We start from the raw sequence: 21,271 nt of genomic DNA on the forward strand, positions 1-21,271 counted from the left end.
GAAGAAGACCATGCATGGAAATCTGCATATTTTCTTGGGATTCTAAAGAAATGGGGCTTTTAACACCACATTGCACAGTGGTATAGAATAATGAACCTTAAAGGTGTCAAGTTTCTACATGAGTTGTGAAAAATCAGTACCTGGGCAAGAGAGACTACAGCAGGATTGCTTTCAATAGAAATAAAGACTGCAGCACTAGGTCACCATTACCTGGCCAGCCAGCCTACCCACTCCTGAAAACTGATCTGGCAATCAGCACAGCTGTACTAGATGATCAGCTGGCACATATATACTTCTGAAAAAGGTAGAGCACTTGCTACTTCTTGCTCAGCTGGAGATGGTGTCAGGCGAGAACTGTCAGGTTCTAGAGATTTAATGAGGAGGAATAAGGTCATATAGGATGTATTAGGTGAAGGATGTATTATAGGATGTACATATAGGATGTATTATAGTGGAGGGACAGCAAAAATAAGTACACAAGAAACCAGACTGTATTAATCTTTCTGTTCGTGGAACAGCTCATTTTAAATATTGTATGCCTAATATTCACAGGAACCAGCAGAAACAATGGCTGGTCTCTGCTTTTCATCAGTGAGTTGTGTTAAGTTTATCACTTCTTATACGTCTAATATGCTTGGTCTCTAACCTAAACAACAATGTACAATTCTCATGAGATCTGTCTTCACAACACTCATTTTCCATTCTTGGAAATCATCTGTTGCCACCAACTTCATAACTCAATCCTTTTTGTAGTTCTTGTTTCACTTTAAAATATCTATATGTTCACATCCACAACAATCTTCCAGTTCTTCTTGTTATATTAAAGGTAGTGGATAATAATCATATAAAAAGGCAACTGCTTAAGCAAAGAAATACATTTCCACACTGGAATGTGGATAATTCAGTGCCATGACTGCCACTGAAATGAGCTAACTAGCAAAATAATAATGACTTTAAACAGCTAGAAAAGTATATGGGTAAGAAAACAGGCAATGGTGAAATTATTTCACAACAATTCTTTTGTTATGTAGCATGACAAACCTTCAAGGAATAAAAAATGATACCGGTTTGCAGTTTTTATCTACCTATATATGAAAATGTAATATATAAATTATTACAATACATAATTATCATATTTTGCATATGTATGTATAAAAACAGGCTGTAAGAGAGCAAAAGCTTTCACACCACACTTGTAATACTGTGTGTGACTTGATTGCACATACAGGCCATAAACTGCATAATGTGCGTTCTTATAAAACGCTAAAGCATTTAATAATTTAATTTATATCCCCTAAGATCAAGGAATATTAATCAGCTAACTTCATAGTAGACGTACAACCTCTATTCTGAAGGTTCTGAAGGACGCACCCATTTACTTATCTACATAGTGGTCTGAAAACCTGACATCCCAAAATGATACCCATCCAGTGATGCACATTGACAGGAGCGGGTCCCACGCCTGCTTCCAGCAGCAGGGACAGGAGGTGCAGAGTTCTCGGTTGCCTGGCCAGACCTGTGGTGCAAGCAGCAGCCAGCCCATGGAGGCACTCTGAGCCCAGTGCTCTGCGCCCATGCTGACCCCTCAGGTAGCGAGGGAAAAGGGAAGCTAAGGACAGGCAGCCAGCACCAAAGCAGTTACTGCAGCTCACATTTAAGCTGCCTTTTTAGGGGCACTCCGCATCTGTCAGGCTATCAGCTGAATTAAGAGCTTTGGTAGAGGCAGCTGGTCCTTGCTTATCCCCTGCTCAGGCAGAGGCCTGCCACGGGCTCACAAGGGGACCCTGTGGAAGATCAGTGTTTATGAATTACAGTTATGACAATCACGTCTAATCCTCGACTGCTCATTGTTGGTGAAGAAAAGTCAGTTTTTCTCTGTCTGGTCTCCTTTTACTGCTATAAGAAAGATAACAGATAAACATGATTTAATAAATGATAGTTAAATGGAGGCCACATGTTGCCTGTCATCTAAGTAACCTGTTCTTTAAAAATATCATTGTAAGAAGAGTGGTGACATAAAGTGCTTGTTGTAAAGGAATTTGAGAAAAAAGGCAATGGCAGACACTGCAGGTCAGAAACACTGAAGGCTTTATTGGAAAGCTGTACCAAATAAATGTTTGATTTGGCAAAAGTGTGCCACTAGGCAGTGTATTATGAGCTTTGACTTGTCCATCACCTCATAAAAGCCACATGAAATTATGACAAAGACGTGTTTGTAGAAGTACTTTTAATAAATAATAAACATATAGTAAAACTAAAATTTACAGTACGTATTGTTTGAAAATAAAAAGTTGAAATCAAAAAGCCTTGAGGGAAGCTCTGAGAAGCAAGGGGCCTGCCCCCAGCAGTGTGCTGCTGCAGCACATAGAGTCTTTCCAGCAGTTCACAGGCTTAAACGTTTTCTGCTTCGTAAAGTTATTTTGGTGCAACACACCAAACGCTTGAGACCCCCATTACTGCTATTTGACAAGATACGAGTTAAAAGAAGAAAATCTGCATTCAGGTTTCCAGGAAGATGGGGGCAGGAGGAGGATGGATGAGGAAGATTCCCTGGGTTAGGCAGGGAGCTCAGAGAGGAGCCATCAGCCAGGTTGGCTGCTGGCCAAGGTAAAACCCAGGGCCAGGCCCACGCTGCATTCACCAAGCCTAAACCTTCTGGGCAAAGCTCCCCTCAGGGGTGGCAGGGCCTTCCTGTCACAGAGGGAACATTTAATGGCTGCAGCCAGCCTTGGGCCTGCACTGGACGCTGCCCTACCTTTGCCAGCTGGGGTTTCTCACCCCGGGCAGGCCCCAGGAGGCAGCAGGCACCCCGCGGCTGGGAGCCAGGCCGGGCAGGGGGTGCCTAGGCTGGGTGGTGTGGCCACTTGGCCCCCGCTGGCAACTCCCAGCTCTGCCCCGCTCTCTACAGGTGCCTCATTCCTGTGGCCGCCCCTGTCAGCCTTGCCAAGGGCAATGGGTAGCATGAGTTGGGCCATGCAGTGATGTTGGGACTGGGGTTCAGGAGGCAGTGGGTCACCAGTATCATCATTAAAACCCATCCACAACGAGATTTCAGACTTGATGCCACCCTTCACTAACATGTAATATTTCTTTACCCGCCCCCACAAGCCACCCCAAACCACCATGCAGGCAACTAGATGCATTATAAACGTACTAAAAAAAAAATCATAAAATGAAGAGTGTACGAGCGATCAGCAGAGCGTTCTCCATTCAATCACACAAGGGTGCTTCCTAGTCTTAATTGGCTTTATGATTTCATTTTGATATACTACGCTTTTCCTACAATCCATTAGGATATTGGGTAGTGTCCAGTATTTTTCAACATGAAAGAGAATAGAAAACTTCATTTTATAAATAAAATGTGATTGATGAGACAGAAGGCAGACAAAAGTGGGCAGTGGGCATCTAAAATTGCAGCTAAGAGACAGCGGCTTCTAGAGACAAGCAATATTACTTATATGCAGGTAGGTCAAGGAGGTAAAGCCTAGACTGGTACAGAACATGGACTTCCATGTGTTTTATGATAATGATAATGAAAACAAAGCTTAGCTTCAGATCATTTAATATTACAATAGTCGAATTGTTAAGGAGGAGGGAGAAAAACGGCCTGGGAAAGGCTGAGGTGATGAGTGGATCCAAAAGAGGATAAGGGGGCAACCCAGGTGAAAATTAGGTTGAGGCAAAAACATTGCTCAGGTCAGGAAACAAAACGAGGTGGTGGTGAGAACAGCACGCTACACAGTGGGCAGGCTCAAACCACTTCTCAACTTTGCAAATCAGCGTCTTACCTGTCAGCATGTCTGCCTGAGAAGTGGGATAGTATTTCCCACAGGCAAGTAGGATAGGGGAGGCCATCCCCAATGGATAACTGCTGTAGTTTACTGTCACATTCACCCTACCTAGTGACCTTCAATATAATAAGAGAATGATCTAGAAATACCGCACTGGATCGAGGCTCCAGGGAGCTCAACATCCTACCTCTGACAGCAAAACCAGATGTTTGGGAAAGGATGCAAGATAACGCAACCAAACACTCCTGTCCAGGCCTCCAAACATTCGAGTCAAAAATGGGTTTCTTTTATAACCTGCTCTGCTGTCCACATCACCATGTACAAAATTCCTTGGCAGGAGATTCCACCAGTCTTTCACTGTTTGCATAAAGACTAATCTTTTCTTTGTTACAGATTCTGCTAGACTCATTTAATGCTTTCTAGTTCATCTGATAAAGGAATACTCAGTCACTACTTTATCTTTTCTGCTGCACTCAAGATACAGAGGCATTTATTACAATCATAATTATGTATCAGTTGTATCATTTCAGTGGTGACGAGCCTTCTTCTACTTCACTGTTCATTGTCAAAAAGCATGCAGTTGATTGTTTCTCTCATCTTTACTCTGTCATCAGTATTTTGTTACCCCATCACTTGCCTCTTCCTTCAGATTGCTTTACAAATATATTTGAGAGCAAAGTCCAAGCAGAGATCTCTGCAGAATTTATTTGACATCCTCCTTAACTGCAAGAGCTACTAACTCCTGCCCTGTTTACCTTCCAACAATGCAATGTCCATGTGAGATACTCTTCCTTAGCGCACATCCACTTAGTTTCATTTGAGGAACTCCAACAAAGAATTTTAGAATAGGGTATATAAACAAGATGACTTAAATGCATACTTGCTGACCCTGCCAAATAAACTTGATAGGTTGGTGAGGATGTTGACTTTTCCAAAGCATGACAACTTTACCCATGGGCTGCTAATTCTAGTTTTTAATTATGTTCTCATTAACCAGTATTTCACGTCCTACATTCCAACACATCGGTGCCTGTTTGTGCTGCTAAAGCCAAAGAACTAAGCAAACACATGACAAATTCAAATGGATTTATTCAAAGTTTTTTGAATGTTAATTTAGTTATTAATAGTTAAATGTAATTTCTTACAAGCAGGTATAAATCCATTCATTATCATTACACATCTATTTCCTTTACTCACTATTTGAAGCACCCACAAAAGCACTTGTCAATCATTGGAAGGGAAGTGTCTGAAGTTATGGTTGTGGTTCTGTAATTTCTGTAGAGCACATTTGTCCTATTAGAGAAGTATCAGATTTATAATCAAAACCTGCTTTTCTGTCTCTTGTCAAACAGTTTGAGACTGCAAATGAGAAGTAAATCTAACTTCAGTTTCAGTTGTAGGAATATTACTTTGTTTGGACTCCTGACCATCGTTTCATTGCTGTAGATTGCACGCTAAAATTCCTGCAGATAAGGAATCTCTGGTATGATGCTCTTGACATTTGGTTGCAAGTCTTGGCTGTTTTGGGGGGACTTAGAGAGAAAGTAGACAGATTAATCATTGCCAAGAGGCACCTAGCACGGACTTCAAGCTGTGTATTTCACTGCCGTGATCCCCCCACCCCTATTCTCCTCTCCAGCTTTGTATCATACAGAAACAAAATGTAGAGGAGTGTGTTACCTTGTCTGCTACCTGTCTGCCTATGCATGAACATGTAAATCCTATTTTAAAAAGTGTTTAAAAATGCCCAACACATTAGGCAAAACTTCACATCAGTATTGTCAGTTCACTAGCATGGAAACTAAGACAAGCTCCTTTTGAGAACAACACCTGGTTCAATTAATAGCCCACATTTCAATTTTATGGCTAGCTACAGTAAAGACTACTTTATCTAAAAGACTGTCACTGAACAATGGAGCTTAGAAAGTGGTCCTACAAGGGAACAGGAAAATTGGATTATGGCATTTTTTTCCTCATTTTTATTAGGTTACTTTATGCTAAAACATGCTTCACAGGAAACTAAAATTGTGTGTTCTTGTGTATTAATTTGCTTTTAAAAATGAAACCAGCAGCATATGGATGACAAAACCTAGCATTTTTTTTAATATAAAAATTACTGTCATGAATATTTTTACCTCTGATTTAACTTCAAATTTTAAAATAGACTAATATTGTAGTGATTGTAATACAGTGTGAAGACATTCTGAAGTACATGTCTTTCAATACATTTAAAACAAATGATTACATAATAATCATAAGATTATAGATTTAATCAGGACTCCTTGGAGCTGGCTGACTACCATTCATGCATACAATTGTTTGGAGAAAAAGAGTGAAACATTCAGACAGCTTTTTTTCCCTTTTTCAAAACTTTATTAGGTAGACATTACTAGATGACATTGTAAAACCCCTTGTGTGCAAGTGAATGAACTCTACAATACATGTCTTCCCACAATTCATTAAATGCACCCCTGCCTCCCCCCTCCCCCAATTTCTGAATGTTAGTTCTAAGACAGGTGGAGTGCATTCAAATGCTACTTTACATTCTTCCATTTCATCATGGGGAAGCACTTCTTAAGTTTGTTAATAACAGGGGATTGGGATATCAGTCTAAGTGAAAGGAATGCCTTGAAACTAAATGAAGTACCGCAAGTTTTGACTTACGAACTTCACTCTCAAAACAGACACCAGATTCATCGCACAGCCTTTTAAATTAAACTGCCTACCATGAATGTGATTGTATTTTGCAAAGTGAAGCAGTACAGAGACATACCTACTACTGAATACTAGTGAGGTAACATTTTGAAAATAAACTGTTAAAAAATTCACTTACTTTCAAAAGGTCCTGTCCAGCAGGACAAACATTGGCAGAACATCTTCCCTTGTATCCATGCATGTACATGTGCATATACAACCTGTGTCATTATAGCTTTTTAAAGAACAGGATTTTAATTATACATTCATCAGTACAAGTTTAAAATCAGACATTACTATGGCAGATTCAACAGAAGACTTCAGTGAGTTGTCTCTAGACCTCCTAAATTAAAAGGCACTCTGAAGAGGGTAGCAAAAAACAATCCTTACAAAACATCGACACAAAATGAAACAGCCACAAAGGTAGCATACTCAACAGTGGTTATTGGTATAAATTTGAAATACCAACTTGAACATTAATTATTTGTAAAATATTGCCCAGGAATACTGAATATCTTTGTCAAATTTTAGCATGAAGACCATTGTTGCTATACTATGCAACAAATATAATTATCAGCTAAAAGCAAAAGACGGGTAACAGAAAAACTTAACAGCATTTTGGTTGTGTGCCTGCTGGTCTTAAGAAAGCAGAATGACATTCAAGGAAATAACTTCTGAAAATAAACAGTAACTCTTGACAGTAATGACATACTTTGATACATGGTGCCTCCTATTCAGTGGGTTATAGAACGAGTTAATGCCTAGCAGTTGGAGATAATACTGAAATAAAAGCTACTAAGATATTGTGATAATTCACTTAAAATTTTATTCAGTATCACACTAAATCAAATTACCTATCACCAAAAACTTCAGATTTGTAAGCTGAATCCTGATTAAGCACTCGTGTATGATGCTTCATGAAGAAATAACACTCTAAGTGACAGCCATATCACTAATTAAGAACTCCATGGGGGAAAAAGGCCTCTTCTACTGTTCTAAAAAAAACCCTCATGAATTTCAGGAGAAAAGGTCCTAGAAGATAATCTTCTCATCTTCATTTCTTTTTCTCCTTCACAAACTCTTAGTGGAGTAAACTGAACATAGTGAAACCGTTTTACGATTAAAAAGTATTTATCGTAGATTCATAAACATCATTTTTCATCTAACCCTCACCAGTTACCAGCTGTCAACTTCCTTCCAATAATTAGTATTTTGTAGCTCCAACTTCTTTTTTTCCTAAGATAATTTGTAACAGAATTTCATATAACTCGGGATAATTTTATAAAAGTAGCTTATTTTGGCACCTGACTTCAAATAGATGGACAAAAAAGTGGGAGCAATGTTGGTAAAAAAAAAAAAAAAAAGCAGATCCTTTAGAAAATCTAGATCACAAAAGGCAAAATTCCACCGACCTCTGGGACAGTAATCCCAGAAAAAGAAAAACCCTACAATAGACATTTTGAAGGTATCTGAAGATGGTAAAATGAATTATGTTATTTTTCCATATCATCTTGCAATGAAGGGCAGGGCAGAGATTCAAGAACTGCTCCACTGACCTCCCTTGATGGTTTGGTCCATCAAGGTATCTGCTCCAGAGGAATTACAGACTTGTACGAACAGGATACATTAGTTCAAGCTGGATACCACTGAAATGCTGTTAAACTGCTCCAAACCTCAACCTAGCCACAGTGCGTCCCTGTGCACAGAGTGGTGTGAACAGGACCCATTAGAGCCTTGGAGTTTGAGGTTACACATACTCAAGGCTCTGCTGTAACTTAACTTCAGTTGAAGTCTCTTTTCCAAAAAAATGCATGTTCTTTTTAGTGGTTGAAAACTCCTAGCTGAGTATGCTGGAAGACCAAACTCATTCTGACAACACATATAAGATGCATTTCTGCAGAAGTCTGAAGATGAATAGGAAGTTAGAAAAAAAATATTTCTGAAATGAGATGAAGATCAGCAGATTAAAATAGGCATGCCAGATTAACTTTGCCATTCTTAAAAAAATACCTTGTTCACTCACAACGTTCTTCAACCTTCTGAGCAAAGTAGTACTTAGTTTGGCTTAACATGTCTGTGTGTAGGACTACTTTACAGAAATCCCCATATTGCTCTATCAGGGGGAGGGTGGAGAACACCTTTCCTTTGTTTCAAGCAATAAGGCACTTACACGTATAACATTTTTCTCATACAAAACACAGTACTGGAATTCAAGTGTTGATTACATGGACATTGCCTGCCTCCAGTTTTTATAGCCTTACTCTTAGTCATGCAGAAAGTTCTGATCACTAATGCATACAGATTTTATATAGCCCAAATGTGGAATTAGAAATTCCTTTCTTAATGAATCTGGATTATTTGTCCAGCATTCTACTTGTGCCAGAAGCACCTCAACTAAAAATGATCTATTGTTTCACTATCCATTCAAATTAACCTTATTTTAAGGGGAATTCTTCACATTAAGATAAAAAAGAGATGGGACAGGAAAGATTTCTCATTGACTTCTCAAGTAATTAAGATGAAGTTCAGCTTTGACAACCTTCTCAGAAACATAGATCATTTTTCTTCTTCTCAACACCTATTATTTATTCTCATCTCTACCACAGGCAAAATACATTTCAACAAATACCTTAAAAAAAAGTTATTTGGACTCAGATGATTAGTTATGTAACAGAAAAGGCAGTTTAATTAAATTAAAAAAATGCAAAACTAGAAGCCCTAAAGAAAAACAAATTTCAACAGTTTGCGTTTAAGTTAAATACAACAGAGAATCTTTTCCTGGTATAGCTCAGCAAAATCTTACTTAAACCACTTATTACATGATCATTTTCCACGATCCAATTTTGTCTGTGGCTATTTTCACAAATCAGTTTCAAATTATGAAATTTGGAAGTGAAAGGAGAGCATTAGAAATAAAATGTATAATAAATAGAAATATAGTAAACATTTCATTATGAGATGGTAAACAGTGAAACGGAACATCTACTCTGTCCTTGCAATTTCTGAACATGAAGTAGCATAATGTAAATCGATATGAACACTTTACTGTGCATTTTTTAATGCAAAAAGATAGCGACTAAGGACTGAATCCATCTGTTTACCCACAGCTTGCATAAGAATAGAACAGTTCAGTTGGAAAGGGCTTACAGAGATCATCAAGTCCAACCGCCTGGTGACTTCAGGGCTAACCAAAAGTTAAATCGTGTCACTTGGCATGTTCAAATGCCTCTTGAACACTGACGTGCTTGGGCTATCAACCACCTCTCCAGAAATCCTATGCCAGTGTTTGACCACCTTCATGGTAACAAATACAAAAGAAGTTTCTTGACTGCATCTGCACTTTTACAAGGCAGGTTTAAAATACGTGGACAGATTGTTTAGATGCTGTAAGTAGATTTTCATTCTAAACATAAGGTAAATGTGTCATTGCATTATTAATATGATCAGTTAGTAACAGAAGGATAAAATCGCAACAATACTGTTTTCAGTTTGCCAAGTTTTCAGCAAGATAAAGATTGAATGGGGCTAGCATGCAACAATGTTCAAAGAGGTATGTGCAAAATCAATTTTTATGCAAAAAAATTATATGTAAAATGCATTTTTTATGCAATAACTTTCTCCTCTTCTGACTGTGATCCATATAACACACTTCAGATGTACATTTAATTTTGATAAGCCAAGTAAGCTCCAAAAAAATTTATTCTGTGTTTTTAAACTAATTATTATTACACCTGTTCCTTATTTTATTAAAGGAAGATATATTTAGATGTGAACAGTTGGAATTATATTTAGAAATTTATGTATTTATTTTTAAATAGGGAATAAGTAATTAAAGCTTACTACAAATGTTCACCTTTGAAATCAGAGCATGCACCGATTTCATTTCCCTATGTTATGGTGTTTCACTGTCTGGCTAAGAGCATTAGTGATTAATTGCCTAGTATGAGCACTCCACTCCTTACTGGAGAGAGTGTACAGATCCTGAGCCCATATGTACAGAATAAGGAAGAAACAGCTAAGAAGTTATAATCCTACGCATTTGTTAGTTTGTGGATTTTAATTTTAAAAAAGTTTGTGGGTGTTGTGTCAGCTTCAGCAGTGAAAACACTGCTAGTCTTGCCTTTGAATCAAGGTGCAGCTGTTTTTTCATCTAACAATAGCACAAGCCAGACAAACCAGCAATATAACTTTTTAAATATGTGCCGTCTTTTTCAAATTTATGTTGTCTGAGAAATATTATACATCTGTATTTCCAATTCTTACACTGTGTTAACATCTGTTACACTAAAGACAGCAGAATTTTAAAATGTTTAATGCTGCCTGTGGATGTTGTTTCTTATGTTATTGGTGACTCAAAGCATTAAGGTCTCTTATATTAAAAGCTCGTATTCATTCCCCATACAAATTACTTGAATAAGAAAGCTGTTTGGAAGATCTTCCCTATGTCCTGCCCTCTCCTGCACTTATTAGACAACCCTAGTAGTATTACTCTGCAAGTGAGAGAATGGTCATTATGATAGTTTGCACTTCTTCAGAAATAAAAGATTTCAAGTTGCTGAACAATACTTATCAACAATGGCTGCCAAGATGTTTTCTAGTATTTTGGAACACTGAACTATTTTGGACTATCAAAGTATTTTGGGCCAATTCTGGGCTGGCACAGAAAGGGATATAACCTTCCTGGTTTAATGCAGCTGTGGCTGATGTTAAGAGCTGACCCACTGCAAGTGTAAGGCTGCAAAATTAGAAGAAACAGAAACCTCTCTAGTAACTTCCTCATGTGGGATTCTTTCTATCAGCAAAACCAACAGAAGACTAATACAGATTATAAAGTAACAGTAATCCATGGTTCTCATCCACAACTTGGCACCACACAATTATTATCATACCAAGAATTATGAATGATGCAAGGTCTGCTCAGGAAACAAACCGCCACAACTAAATTAAAAAAAAAACAAAAAAACAGCTCAGCCTATTTGGCCATTGAACACAAAACAGTTTCTCAGATCTAACTGAGAAACCATTCAATCACTGGAAAATTTGTATCCTCTGGCAGAATCACTCTCTCCTACCCACCACTGAACATCACACAAACTAAGGCAGTCTTCAGAAGAACAGAAAGCCCTCTGGCTAAAAGGAACACCTGACAGTGATCCAAAATACCCTCTAGTGGAATTGGCAGTAGTCCCTACAAATTAATATTTTTTAATAAGTAAAACTTCACATTGATCAAACTTTCAGAACCAATAACTAGATGTAAATTAACAAACAAGCAAACAAAAAGCTATCATACCAGGAAGAGTTATGAAGTAAGCATTAGTAACATCAAAAACAAATGCAAAATCCTCTCTTCCGTACACATTTGCACTGCCCCCGAGGAAGATAATAGATCAAAGTGCACTGTATTTTAATGAAATTTGAAAAATGAGTATACTGCTATATAATAAAGGCGATGAGAATTGAAAAGTAACAGTATTTCTTCTGCAGAACTAAAACTGATAGGTCAGCCAAAGCACTCAATTGCACTCCTGCCTCTTGCTTGTATTCTTAGTTTCCTACTCTCACCTGCAAATAGATTTACAAGAAGGAAACATACAATTATTTTCCAGTCACAAACTGGATGACCTCTGCAAATGCATGTAACTATATTCTGAGAAGCTGCAGCAGGAAAAATCATCCAGCCATAGATATGGTTGAGCAGCCCTGAAACTTGACCCAACTGGTGAAATCTCCTCAGTCTAGAAATAAGGCTAATGCTGAATGGATTTAAGCACTTAATCTGAATACGGATATTGGTGAGCAAGAACTTCTCAGAAGAATAAATAGTCTTGAATATGGTGAAACAATTCAGCATAAAGTAACATGTAATCTGCCTTAACAGGTTAATTTGACTGTCTGATGAAGTTTCCTGCTAACAAAGATGGAGTGGAACAGCCTGATGGCTTCTTAAGTGTACAGCTACAAAAACCAAAACACCTTTAGGTAGTAGAAAACATCCCTGAAGTTCCTTACAACTAAGCTTATCCCATTTCCTTAAAACTTACCAATTAATGATTGTAAAATAAATGGCATGACTTTGATGTCTGTAAGATTTCCTACGATGAAGTGAAATGATAATGCAGGAGCTGAGATGTATGTGCCTTTCCCTCCACTCACAACAACATGCTGTTGAATGTAAAATAAATGCAGATCTATTATCTTCCCTTTATGCTCTTTATTCTAGCATCTTAATTTCTGATTTTACTGAACTCACGGGAACCGTGAAAATGGCAAACAGCAGAGAAAACAGCTAAGACGACAAGAGTATCTCTCATACTCATAAAGAAACAGGAAAACAAAGGAAATTAATCTACTGAATAGTTAATTACAGATAATCTCAAGTACTAAAATATTCTCAAGTGGAATAGTTTGACACCATATTACAGACTGCATTGCAAAACCAAATCTATTTTTTATTTATATATATATATATATATATGCATCTCTCACTCTCTGAGGTCTGAAGGTTTGCTAAATAATACAAAAATATCTTCATCATTTGACATTTAAAGAAAGGAATAAGAATCCCTGAGTAAGCCAAAGACAACTGATATGTACGGCCTCAGAAAACACACTCAAAAACAAGACTTGATTTTAAGGCAGCTTCCAACCTGCAGGTAGAACACAAATAGAAAACTGATGTGTCACAGAAGAAATCTAATTAGCAGGTGCATTTGCATTGAGAATAGTATTTGAACTTTACTTCTAAATGTCATTGCTTCCTAGCTTAATATGCAAGTCTTAGAAAGATACTGTTTCTATTGATAGGACAACAGGGTCAACATGCCCTTCAATTCAAATGAAAAAATTAAGTACTGTTGACTGCCACAGTGTGCTTGTATGCACTGTTTCAACAAGGGGAAAAAAAAAACAACAACAAACCAGGAAAACAAACCAGAAGTTGACTGAAAACACACATACTAGCCATCTACTGAAAGCTGATATTTGTGTTTCCAGGTAACTAAAATTATCAGTTTCTTCCACTGAGGCTTTGAAGTCAAAGTGAGTATCTTACGATAACAGAGTATCGTGGGGGGGAAGCAGACTATTTACTTGAAAAGTTACAAATAGATTCAGATTTAATAATATATTTTCAGAGAAAGTGGTGCAAAGTACATCCTCTCAAAAGATATGCTGTTTGTGAGCCTAAATTTTGAGGTCTGTACACTAAAGACATTGCTCATCTTCCTGCTTCCCCATCTCCCACATAAATATGTATATATTACACACACATACATATGTATCTTCAAACACTCAAAAAAAGTACCTTCACAGTACAAATCTAATCTTCAAGATCACCTTTTTTTTTTTTTTTAAAGTACAAAGTAGATATTTCTCTTATTCATTTCCTCTCTTTAGTGTATCAGTGTTCTGCTCACACAAATTTACTTTATTCTATTTTCTTTCAGGTTTATTTGTATGATAAATTTGGATTGTAACTAGAAATGAAAAAACTCTTTGCTGATTCTTGACTCTGAATTACATTGCTCTGATGGTGATGTGCCAAGAAAAAGGTCCAGTGACAAACAGTGGTTCTCTGAATTTAGGAAAAGAGAGCACAGATCACTATTCTCTTCAGATCTGTAATGCACCAAGAGCAGCAACACTGGAAGCAGAGAAAAAAAGTGAAATGGTCTAACAACTCATGATCCCTTCCCTTACTCAAAATTCACAAATTTTCCTGAAGAGACATCAGTGGATCCTCTAAGACTTATGCAGGCTGCTTATAAAACAAACATACATGCTGTTTAGGTTACAAAATTCCACCAAGTCAATCTTCACACAACTAGTGTGTAGCATTTGTACTATATGTCAAGTCAGAAAAGAAGAGCAGGTTTCCAGCTTCCCTGCAAACACATTTCCTTGCACATTCTGTGTCACATTTCAGTGGATATCAGTGGCCTGTTCTATCTCTAGTTACTTCTTGTTATCTAATCCCTTCAAATCTTTTTTTGTACTGAGGGAAGTTCAAAATGCTGTACTCCTCTAACAAATTCGTCACCCCTCACAATCAATATTATTGGAGTGTCAAAAAAATAAATATGAAAGCAAATCCAATCAGCATATTTGTAAGTATTACTGAGTTTCAATAATAGTAATAATTAATAATAATGTTTCTTTTTGAGGCACTATTATTTGGCTGTGGCAATCCATGCCGCACAAATGTGATCTACACTCTTGCTTGCTAGCAGGACGACTCAGAAGATAACCAGCTGTCATGTTCTGGCATGTGACGGGGTTTTGGTATGCTGAACAGAATGCTGTGTGATGGAAGTTATTTACAGAAGTAGTTTTTAATACCAAAAGTAGTATGCTCAGTGTACAGTAAGAGTCCAAACACTTCTAAGCATTTCCCCCTTAAAGGCCGACACTGAAGTTAAACGGAGCACATTAGCAGTAAAATGCTTTCTTCACAGGCCAAATCGGTAGTAGAGTTGTGGCTACAATACAGACTTTGATTGTCTAGTTCAGAAACTTAGACTTAAATCTTCGAAACAAAAACCAACCCTCCAAAGTAATAATAATAATAATAATAAAAAAACATTTAAAAAGCAGCAGTCAGGGGGCCCATCTTGTTCAGAGTGCACCAGAGCAAAGAGGCTTTCTGGTCTGCAGTAGTGTTTCAGCTGAGGGAAGACGGCAGGAGATCCCCTACTTTTCTTCCAGGGCGGTGGCTGTGATGCTGTTACCAGAACTGCATTGCTCTGCAGCACAAACCGTGTATAGCCCTTGCAGGACCAGCTTAGTTCAGGTGAGTATGGCCCATCCTTACCAGGGCATACCTGTCCGTGACCTCTTCCTCTGCTTTTTACAAAGGCAATAGATAGGAAACACAAATAAACCTGCCAAAATAAGAAAATAATAAGAAGGCCATAGTTAAATGAAATCTTTTGTGCATGCACTGTATTCTTTCAATATATGTAGAGTACTAAGATGCAGCTTTCCATGTCTTAAGAGAATTTAGACAAGGTATTTGGGACAAGCAGAAGAAAATACTAGCCTGCAACAGTCTCTTTGGCAACCAGTTAAAATAAACTAAACAGAGAAAGTGTAGAAAAAATTCCTGCTAACCCCACTTCCCATCTCTGACAAAAATTTATTCCTGAACTACGGTTTGTTGTGTATAAGATACAAAGTTAAAAGCTTTAACAGTACTTTGGAAATTCTTAGATCTGACTTCAAGGTTGATTTAATTTAACTCATTTTCATAAACATGTAACATGCTAAGACATGCCTACTTATAACTTTTTAATTCAAGGTTCATTTCTTCCTCTGCAGATTATCAATACTTTAAAAATTCTCTTAACCTTTAATTCAATCAGTTTCATCTTCATTGAAGGAATTATATACAAATTATTCATTTTACAAACATCCGTATTATCTATTGTGAAGTAATACGAAATATTTATCCCTGCCCAGGCAGGGGACTATATTTTTAAAAGTCTTTTGAGAAAAAGCCGTAAATGACAAAAAGCAAACAAATAAAATAATAATAATAATAATAAACAACAACACCAACCACAGATTTATTCAAGTGAGAAAATAGTTTGTTAGAAGAGGCACTCTTTCAAGTCCAGAGGAAAAGTATCACCTCCTTTCTCTTACCACCAGCTGGGCAAAGAACAGATTTACGAGAATAACTGCATCCACAGTTAATACAAACGCATTAACAGAGTTTTGATACTATATCAAATTAATTCATGGTACATCTTTTTGTGCTTGAATCCAATTTGGCAGCCTATGCATTGAATCAGGCTGAGACTGGCTGGTAAGATTCTAAAGACAAATTAATTTAGAAAAAAAGGCACATGCTTTATACTAAAAGTTTATCTATGAAAATTGTACTCTTTTTTTTTTGTGTCCATCTCTAACAGATAAAAATGCTAAGATGTCAAAGTCATAGATAGTAACTACAAAATCAGACTCATTCAATATGTATAATTCTTACCTATTACAACAGCTATGGCTCCCAGTGCCAGTCCCAGAACCAGTATTAGGGGTGTAATGAGTAGTTTTCCAGCTGAAACACAAAATTCATTAACAATTCAAAGTAAGCATTTTATTTTTCCCTTTTGAACCACCCATAAATGCTTGTATATCTGACATCTCAAAAGCTGGTTTATTTTTTAAATACTATGTTAGGATACCCATTGCTAAAGTCATTATTAAAAACTGAACTTGGAATCCTAATTATCTTTCTTGTGTTGAAGAGCAGTATCTCTCTCGCTTGCTCTCTTTCTCTGTTGGCCAGATGGCTAGTTCAAAGATGTAACTTGTCTTAGTAGCTTGAAAACATAGCAGAATAAGCATTTTACTGATATATCAGCAGTTTGAACAGGAATTCAAGATTAAACAATACTCTACGTCAAGCACGTGTTTGAAAGATTACTTATGGAAAGGGAGGAAAAGTGAGTTTGTTACCTCTCTCTTCCCTACCCTTCCCTCTCTCAAGTCACTTGTATCAGATTTCAATAAATGGATTACTTCATTCAACAATGACGTAAACCTCTCCATAACCTGAGCCACTAATTTGGGCAGTCTGAAGGAAAAATGAGATACTCTGGAAATATTTACAGTGGTAAAATGAATTGGTTCTTTTCACACTTGTTTTGATAGTTTTTAAATTTCACAGGAGTGTTGTGGGTGGGAAACATTAATTCCTAGAAGGAAAAATTGGCAAATATTATTGGTATTACTCTAGTTGCTAGGCATCCTAATGGTCGACCTTTTGGGGACTCCACTGCACTGCATTCTATAATCACAGAAGTTGTCATTGCCTCAAATAAATTATTCAAGTGTAGACTGAAGAAGGAACGTGATGAAAAACCTCAAGAAAATACCAAAAAAGTGATTAAAAACATTAAAAAACATTACTGAAGCCCTTAATCTCAAAAAAGTTTACAGAATTCTGTTTTGAGGTATAAACTCTCTATATACTTTACTAATAACCATGTAATTTGAATGTTAGAAAACTACGACATGTTTGGTACCAAAATTATTGAAAACTTAAACCACTGAACTAGTGACTAAGTACACAGCAATAGATTCTGCAGAAGGGCTAAGCAAGCTTTTGACTGGAGTCACCTCTTTGCTCACATAAACAATGCTTCCTAAGTTAATTCAGTTTAAGAACTCGTTTACTTACATTTGACACACAAACTCAGAACTGCAATAAAGCACAAATGGCTGACTTTTTCCTTCTCTCTGTGAATATAAAGTTTAGTTTAGTCTATTTGTCCCAAGATCTCAGGGGACAACCTGAGTTCACTAGCTAGATCTTCCTTTGGTTATCAACAAATTGTTTTAAAGGTTATTCTTTAAAAATAAAATACTTTTTCTACTTACATATGTACTATATGTAAGTCCTTAATTTTACATTTTACAAAGGTAAAGAAAGATAAAGGAAAAAGTTCTCACAAGGTGAGCAAGCCTTATACTAATCACCATCAGCTAAGAGCATAAATAGCAGCAATCACTGCGAAGTAGGCAATATCTGTATTTTACTCCAAAAATTTATTAACTTGGTATGAAACCAGTTATAAAATACTGTGTTTTGAATGTCTGACTGAATATTGCTTTCTATCCAGATGCGGTTTGACACACATTGTTTATCATAGTGCGAAGGACTACGAGGCTCTTAATCACAGAGAGAATTGTGACACACTAAGAAACCCTGTTGAGACTATGGATGTTTATTACAGTCACTAAATTTCCCAAGGATCCACTGTCCTATTTCTGTCAGCTCTGCGACTGCTAGCAAATAGAGCAAACATAAAAGCCTTGCCACATCAATGAATAAAATCTTGGGTCACTAGTCCGTGCAGTGAACTCAGCATTATGTTATGGTAACCAGTTTGGTAATGTTCAAAGTTAGTTTTTAAGGATAGTTACAGAAACTGTTGCAAAGAAAAGATGCCTAAAAAGGGAAACGCTGAAGAAGTTCTACGCAACAGGAGACAATTCTCTACAGATGTACCTAGCATGAAGACTTAGATATCTGTAGTAAAGTAATAACTGCAGGTTTTTTCATAGGAGTTTCATTAGATATACAGAATGATATTTTTCTGCCAAATTAGGAAACATTTAGAAAACATGAGGGAATGTTTTTCTTCTTACATAACTGGTTTTGGTTGTGGGGTTTTGGGTAATATTTATGAAAACCCAGAAATCCTTAGAGAATTCTTTGCCATCAAAAACTTTATATACTAGCTTTAGAAAACAAATTTAATCACTAGCATATGGAAAAATAATAAAAATTAGTCTAAATAGCTGTGTATGCTTAAACAATCATTACAAGTATCTACTTACAAATCAAAACAGTCACAGTGCTAATACAAGTTTGCATCCGTTTTTTAAAAGTCCTATCAAATGTACATAGGAAATCTTGTAGTACTAAGACCAACTTGAATGACAAAGTTGATAATGGAGATTGGATTCTAGCAAAATATGCTTCCTGCTGCAGTGCTCAAAACCATGCCTAAAGTGAATCTTGCTCTGTCTTGGGACAACAGTATATATCAGATTTGAAGATAAGCTGCTTTCAGAATCCTATCTGAGATACTATTTACTATGCAAAATACTTCACTTGCTTTATAGCACCATTATGTGTTGTGTGCCCTATTATGTATCCACGTAGTATGTAGCAACTGATTTTGAACATAATTCACCCAACTGAATTCAGGTGGTACTTAAGCAGCATCTTACATTTAAAGACAGCTGAACATATATTTCCTTCCTGCGTTCAATAACCAACACAGTTCATCACTAACTCTGGTTGTAACCAACTGTTCTGCCTCCAAATTAGCCAGACGGAGTCAAATTACTATGAGGATAAAAATCTCAAAGTCAGCTTTTTACCCTTCAGTCCTAGCAATTTCATCTTACAGTATTGGCCACAGGACAAAGTTTTTCTAAATTCCTTTAAAGAATATACCGGCTAAATGGCGAGAAGGGGAAGGAAGAGAAGGAACATCAAAAAAACTGAGACTCCTTTTGCTCCCAGTGTATTTTCTTCTCTCTCGGGTTTCTATCACCTTTACAAAACCATTTGTTTTTGAAGAAAAGTGTGTTGAAATACATGTTGCCATAAATGCTTTTCTCCTATTTTTATGACAGAACAGTCTATGACGGTAGGCACACACATTTGCTGCTTAACAGAAAGTATGATGCCAATCTGCCGTGAAATTTTCTTTCCTTTCTATACACCCTACCCGCCCAGATTTAGTAGAAACAAGCCAAAGAACCTTTGCTGTTCAGACTACAAAATCACCACACTTATTTTCTCTCCATAGCAAGAAAATAAAAAAGTGACAGAAGAAAAGGTATTTAGCAACACTTCACCAGTCTCCCACTGGCAGCCAAGTTAATGTCCTCTTAATTTCCACTACTTAGCCACGGAGCAGTGTCATTTTACTGCAGTAAGTCTAGCTTTTTTTTTTTTTTTTTTAAAATGCAACATGCTACTAAAATTTAGAGACTATACTTTTAATGGCCTGTTCCTCTGCTATGGTCTCCTCTTTCTGACGACTCTTCAGAATGGAGCCAGAGCCCAGTCTTGCCCTGTAACACCAACTGACAAAGCATTAAGCTATTTACAAGTCCTACTAGAGATGACTGAGGAATTTAGGGTTGTGGGCATCAAGGCAGAATTCTCTGCATCCTTGTGAGCTTGATTGTTAACAAGCTATGCTGAAAAATCTCACCAATTAGTACATTTTTCTGGCAGGTTCAGCTAGTGCTGTCTCTACTGAACTGATGAACATCCCCATGGGAAATAACACAATGACAGAGGTTAACGCTGGAGAGAAATTTTAAGAGAAAACCCTAGAAGCAATTTAGGTTGAGGCTCTGAGCTCTGCTAATCTTTCTTGGCTTACTAAATTAAGGCAAATCACAAGCACACGAACAGGAAGCGAAAGCAAAACATATTACATGTTCTCTATGTATGTTTTTATAGATATGAACATACACATCTTCACCACTGAATTTTAACTGATATATGCACTTCCACATTTCTTTGTGGGTAAAGAAAACAGGGAAAAAATAAACACTATTGTACATGCATTAAAACATGTAAACTTGTTATTCATATATCTTATGTGTAAAGCATTGGACAATTAAGACAGGAATAATGTAATTGTTGGCAGATCTATAATATGATAAAATGATAAAAATATTTATTTTTATTTCCATCTACACTGAACATAGCAATTTCACTGGGATAACTTTACCCATGGTTCTGCACGTATGCAGAACAGAATTTGTAATGTCCCTGAGCTCAGTCCCCTGCTATCACAGGTAGCAATTCCACCAAATACACCAAGGTCCATTTATAGCAGCTTACATTGTAGGCCAATGTTTCTTTTACTTTAAGCTCTTCTGAAACCTTACCAAGTGCTTTGAAACAGCCCTTGAATTTTAAGCCTAAATTTATTCATGAACAGTTTATACCCATGTGCTCTAGTGCCAGCATTGTCTTTAATCTTTAATAGATCTTCTCAAATGTTGGAATTTCTCTCTAGAAAATGCAAGAGTGAAAACATGCATATTGACTGCTTCATATCTTCCTGTTAGTGAAATCACACAGATCTAGTCCCTCTCAAAAGGGCTACCGAGGAACAATTTAACAGGCAGTCATCAACTGATAGCCAGCACCAAAACCTCAGAAGACACCTGGAAAGCTTGCTCCACAGGAAATACAGGATTTCAGGCATTTCCTTCCCTCCTCTGATCCTACTGGACAGCTT

At 37.0% G+C, this 21,271-nt stretch overlaps 1 protein-coding gene across 2 annotated transcripts in view; it reads right to left on the reverse strand.

The window, feature by feature from the left end:
- Nucleotides 1-6,141: 6,141 nt before the first annotated feature.
- RNF217 (ring finger protein 217) overlaps nt 6,142-21,271 on the reverse strand; it is a 63,102-nt gene continuing 47,972 nt past the window's right edge. For both annotated transcript variants that reach the window (XM_066994328.1, XM_013175345.3), the window contains 2 exons: nt 16,474-16,545; nt 6,142-15,367 (listed from right to left, as the gene is read on the reverse strand). In XM_066994328.1, coding sequence (XP_066850429.1) covers nt 15,294-15,367; nt 16,474-16,545 — 146 coding nt within the window. In that variant the 3' untranslated portion in view covers nt 6,142-15,293. The remainder of the gene's footprint in view (nt 15,368-16,473; nt 16,546-21,271) is intronic.

This window comes from Anser cygnoides, chromosome 3, assembly GCF_040182565.1.
Source record: "Anser cygnoides isolate HZ-2024a breed goose chromosome 3, Taihu_goose_T2T_genome, whole genome shotgun sequence".
Classification (NCBI taxonomy): Eukaryota; Metazoa; Chordata; class Aves; order Anseriformes; family Anatidae; genus Anser; species Anser cygnoides.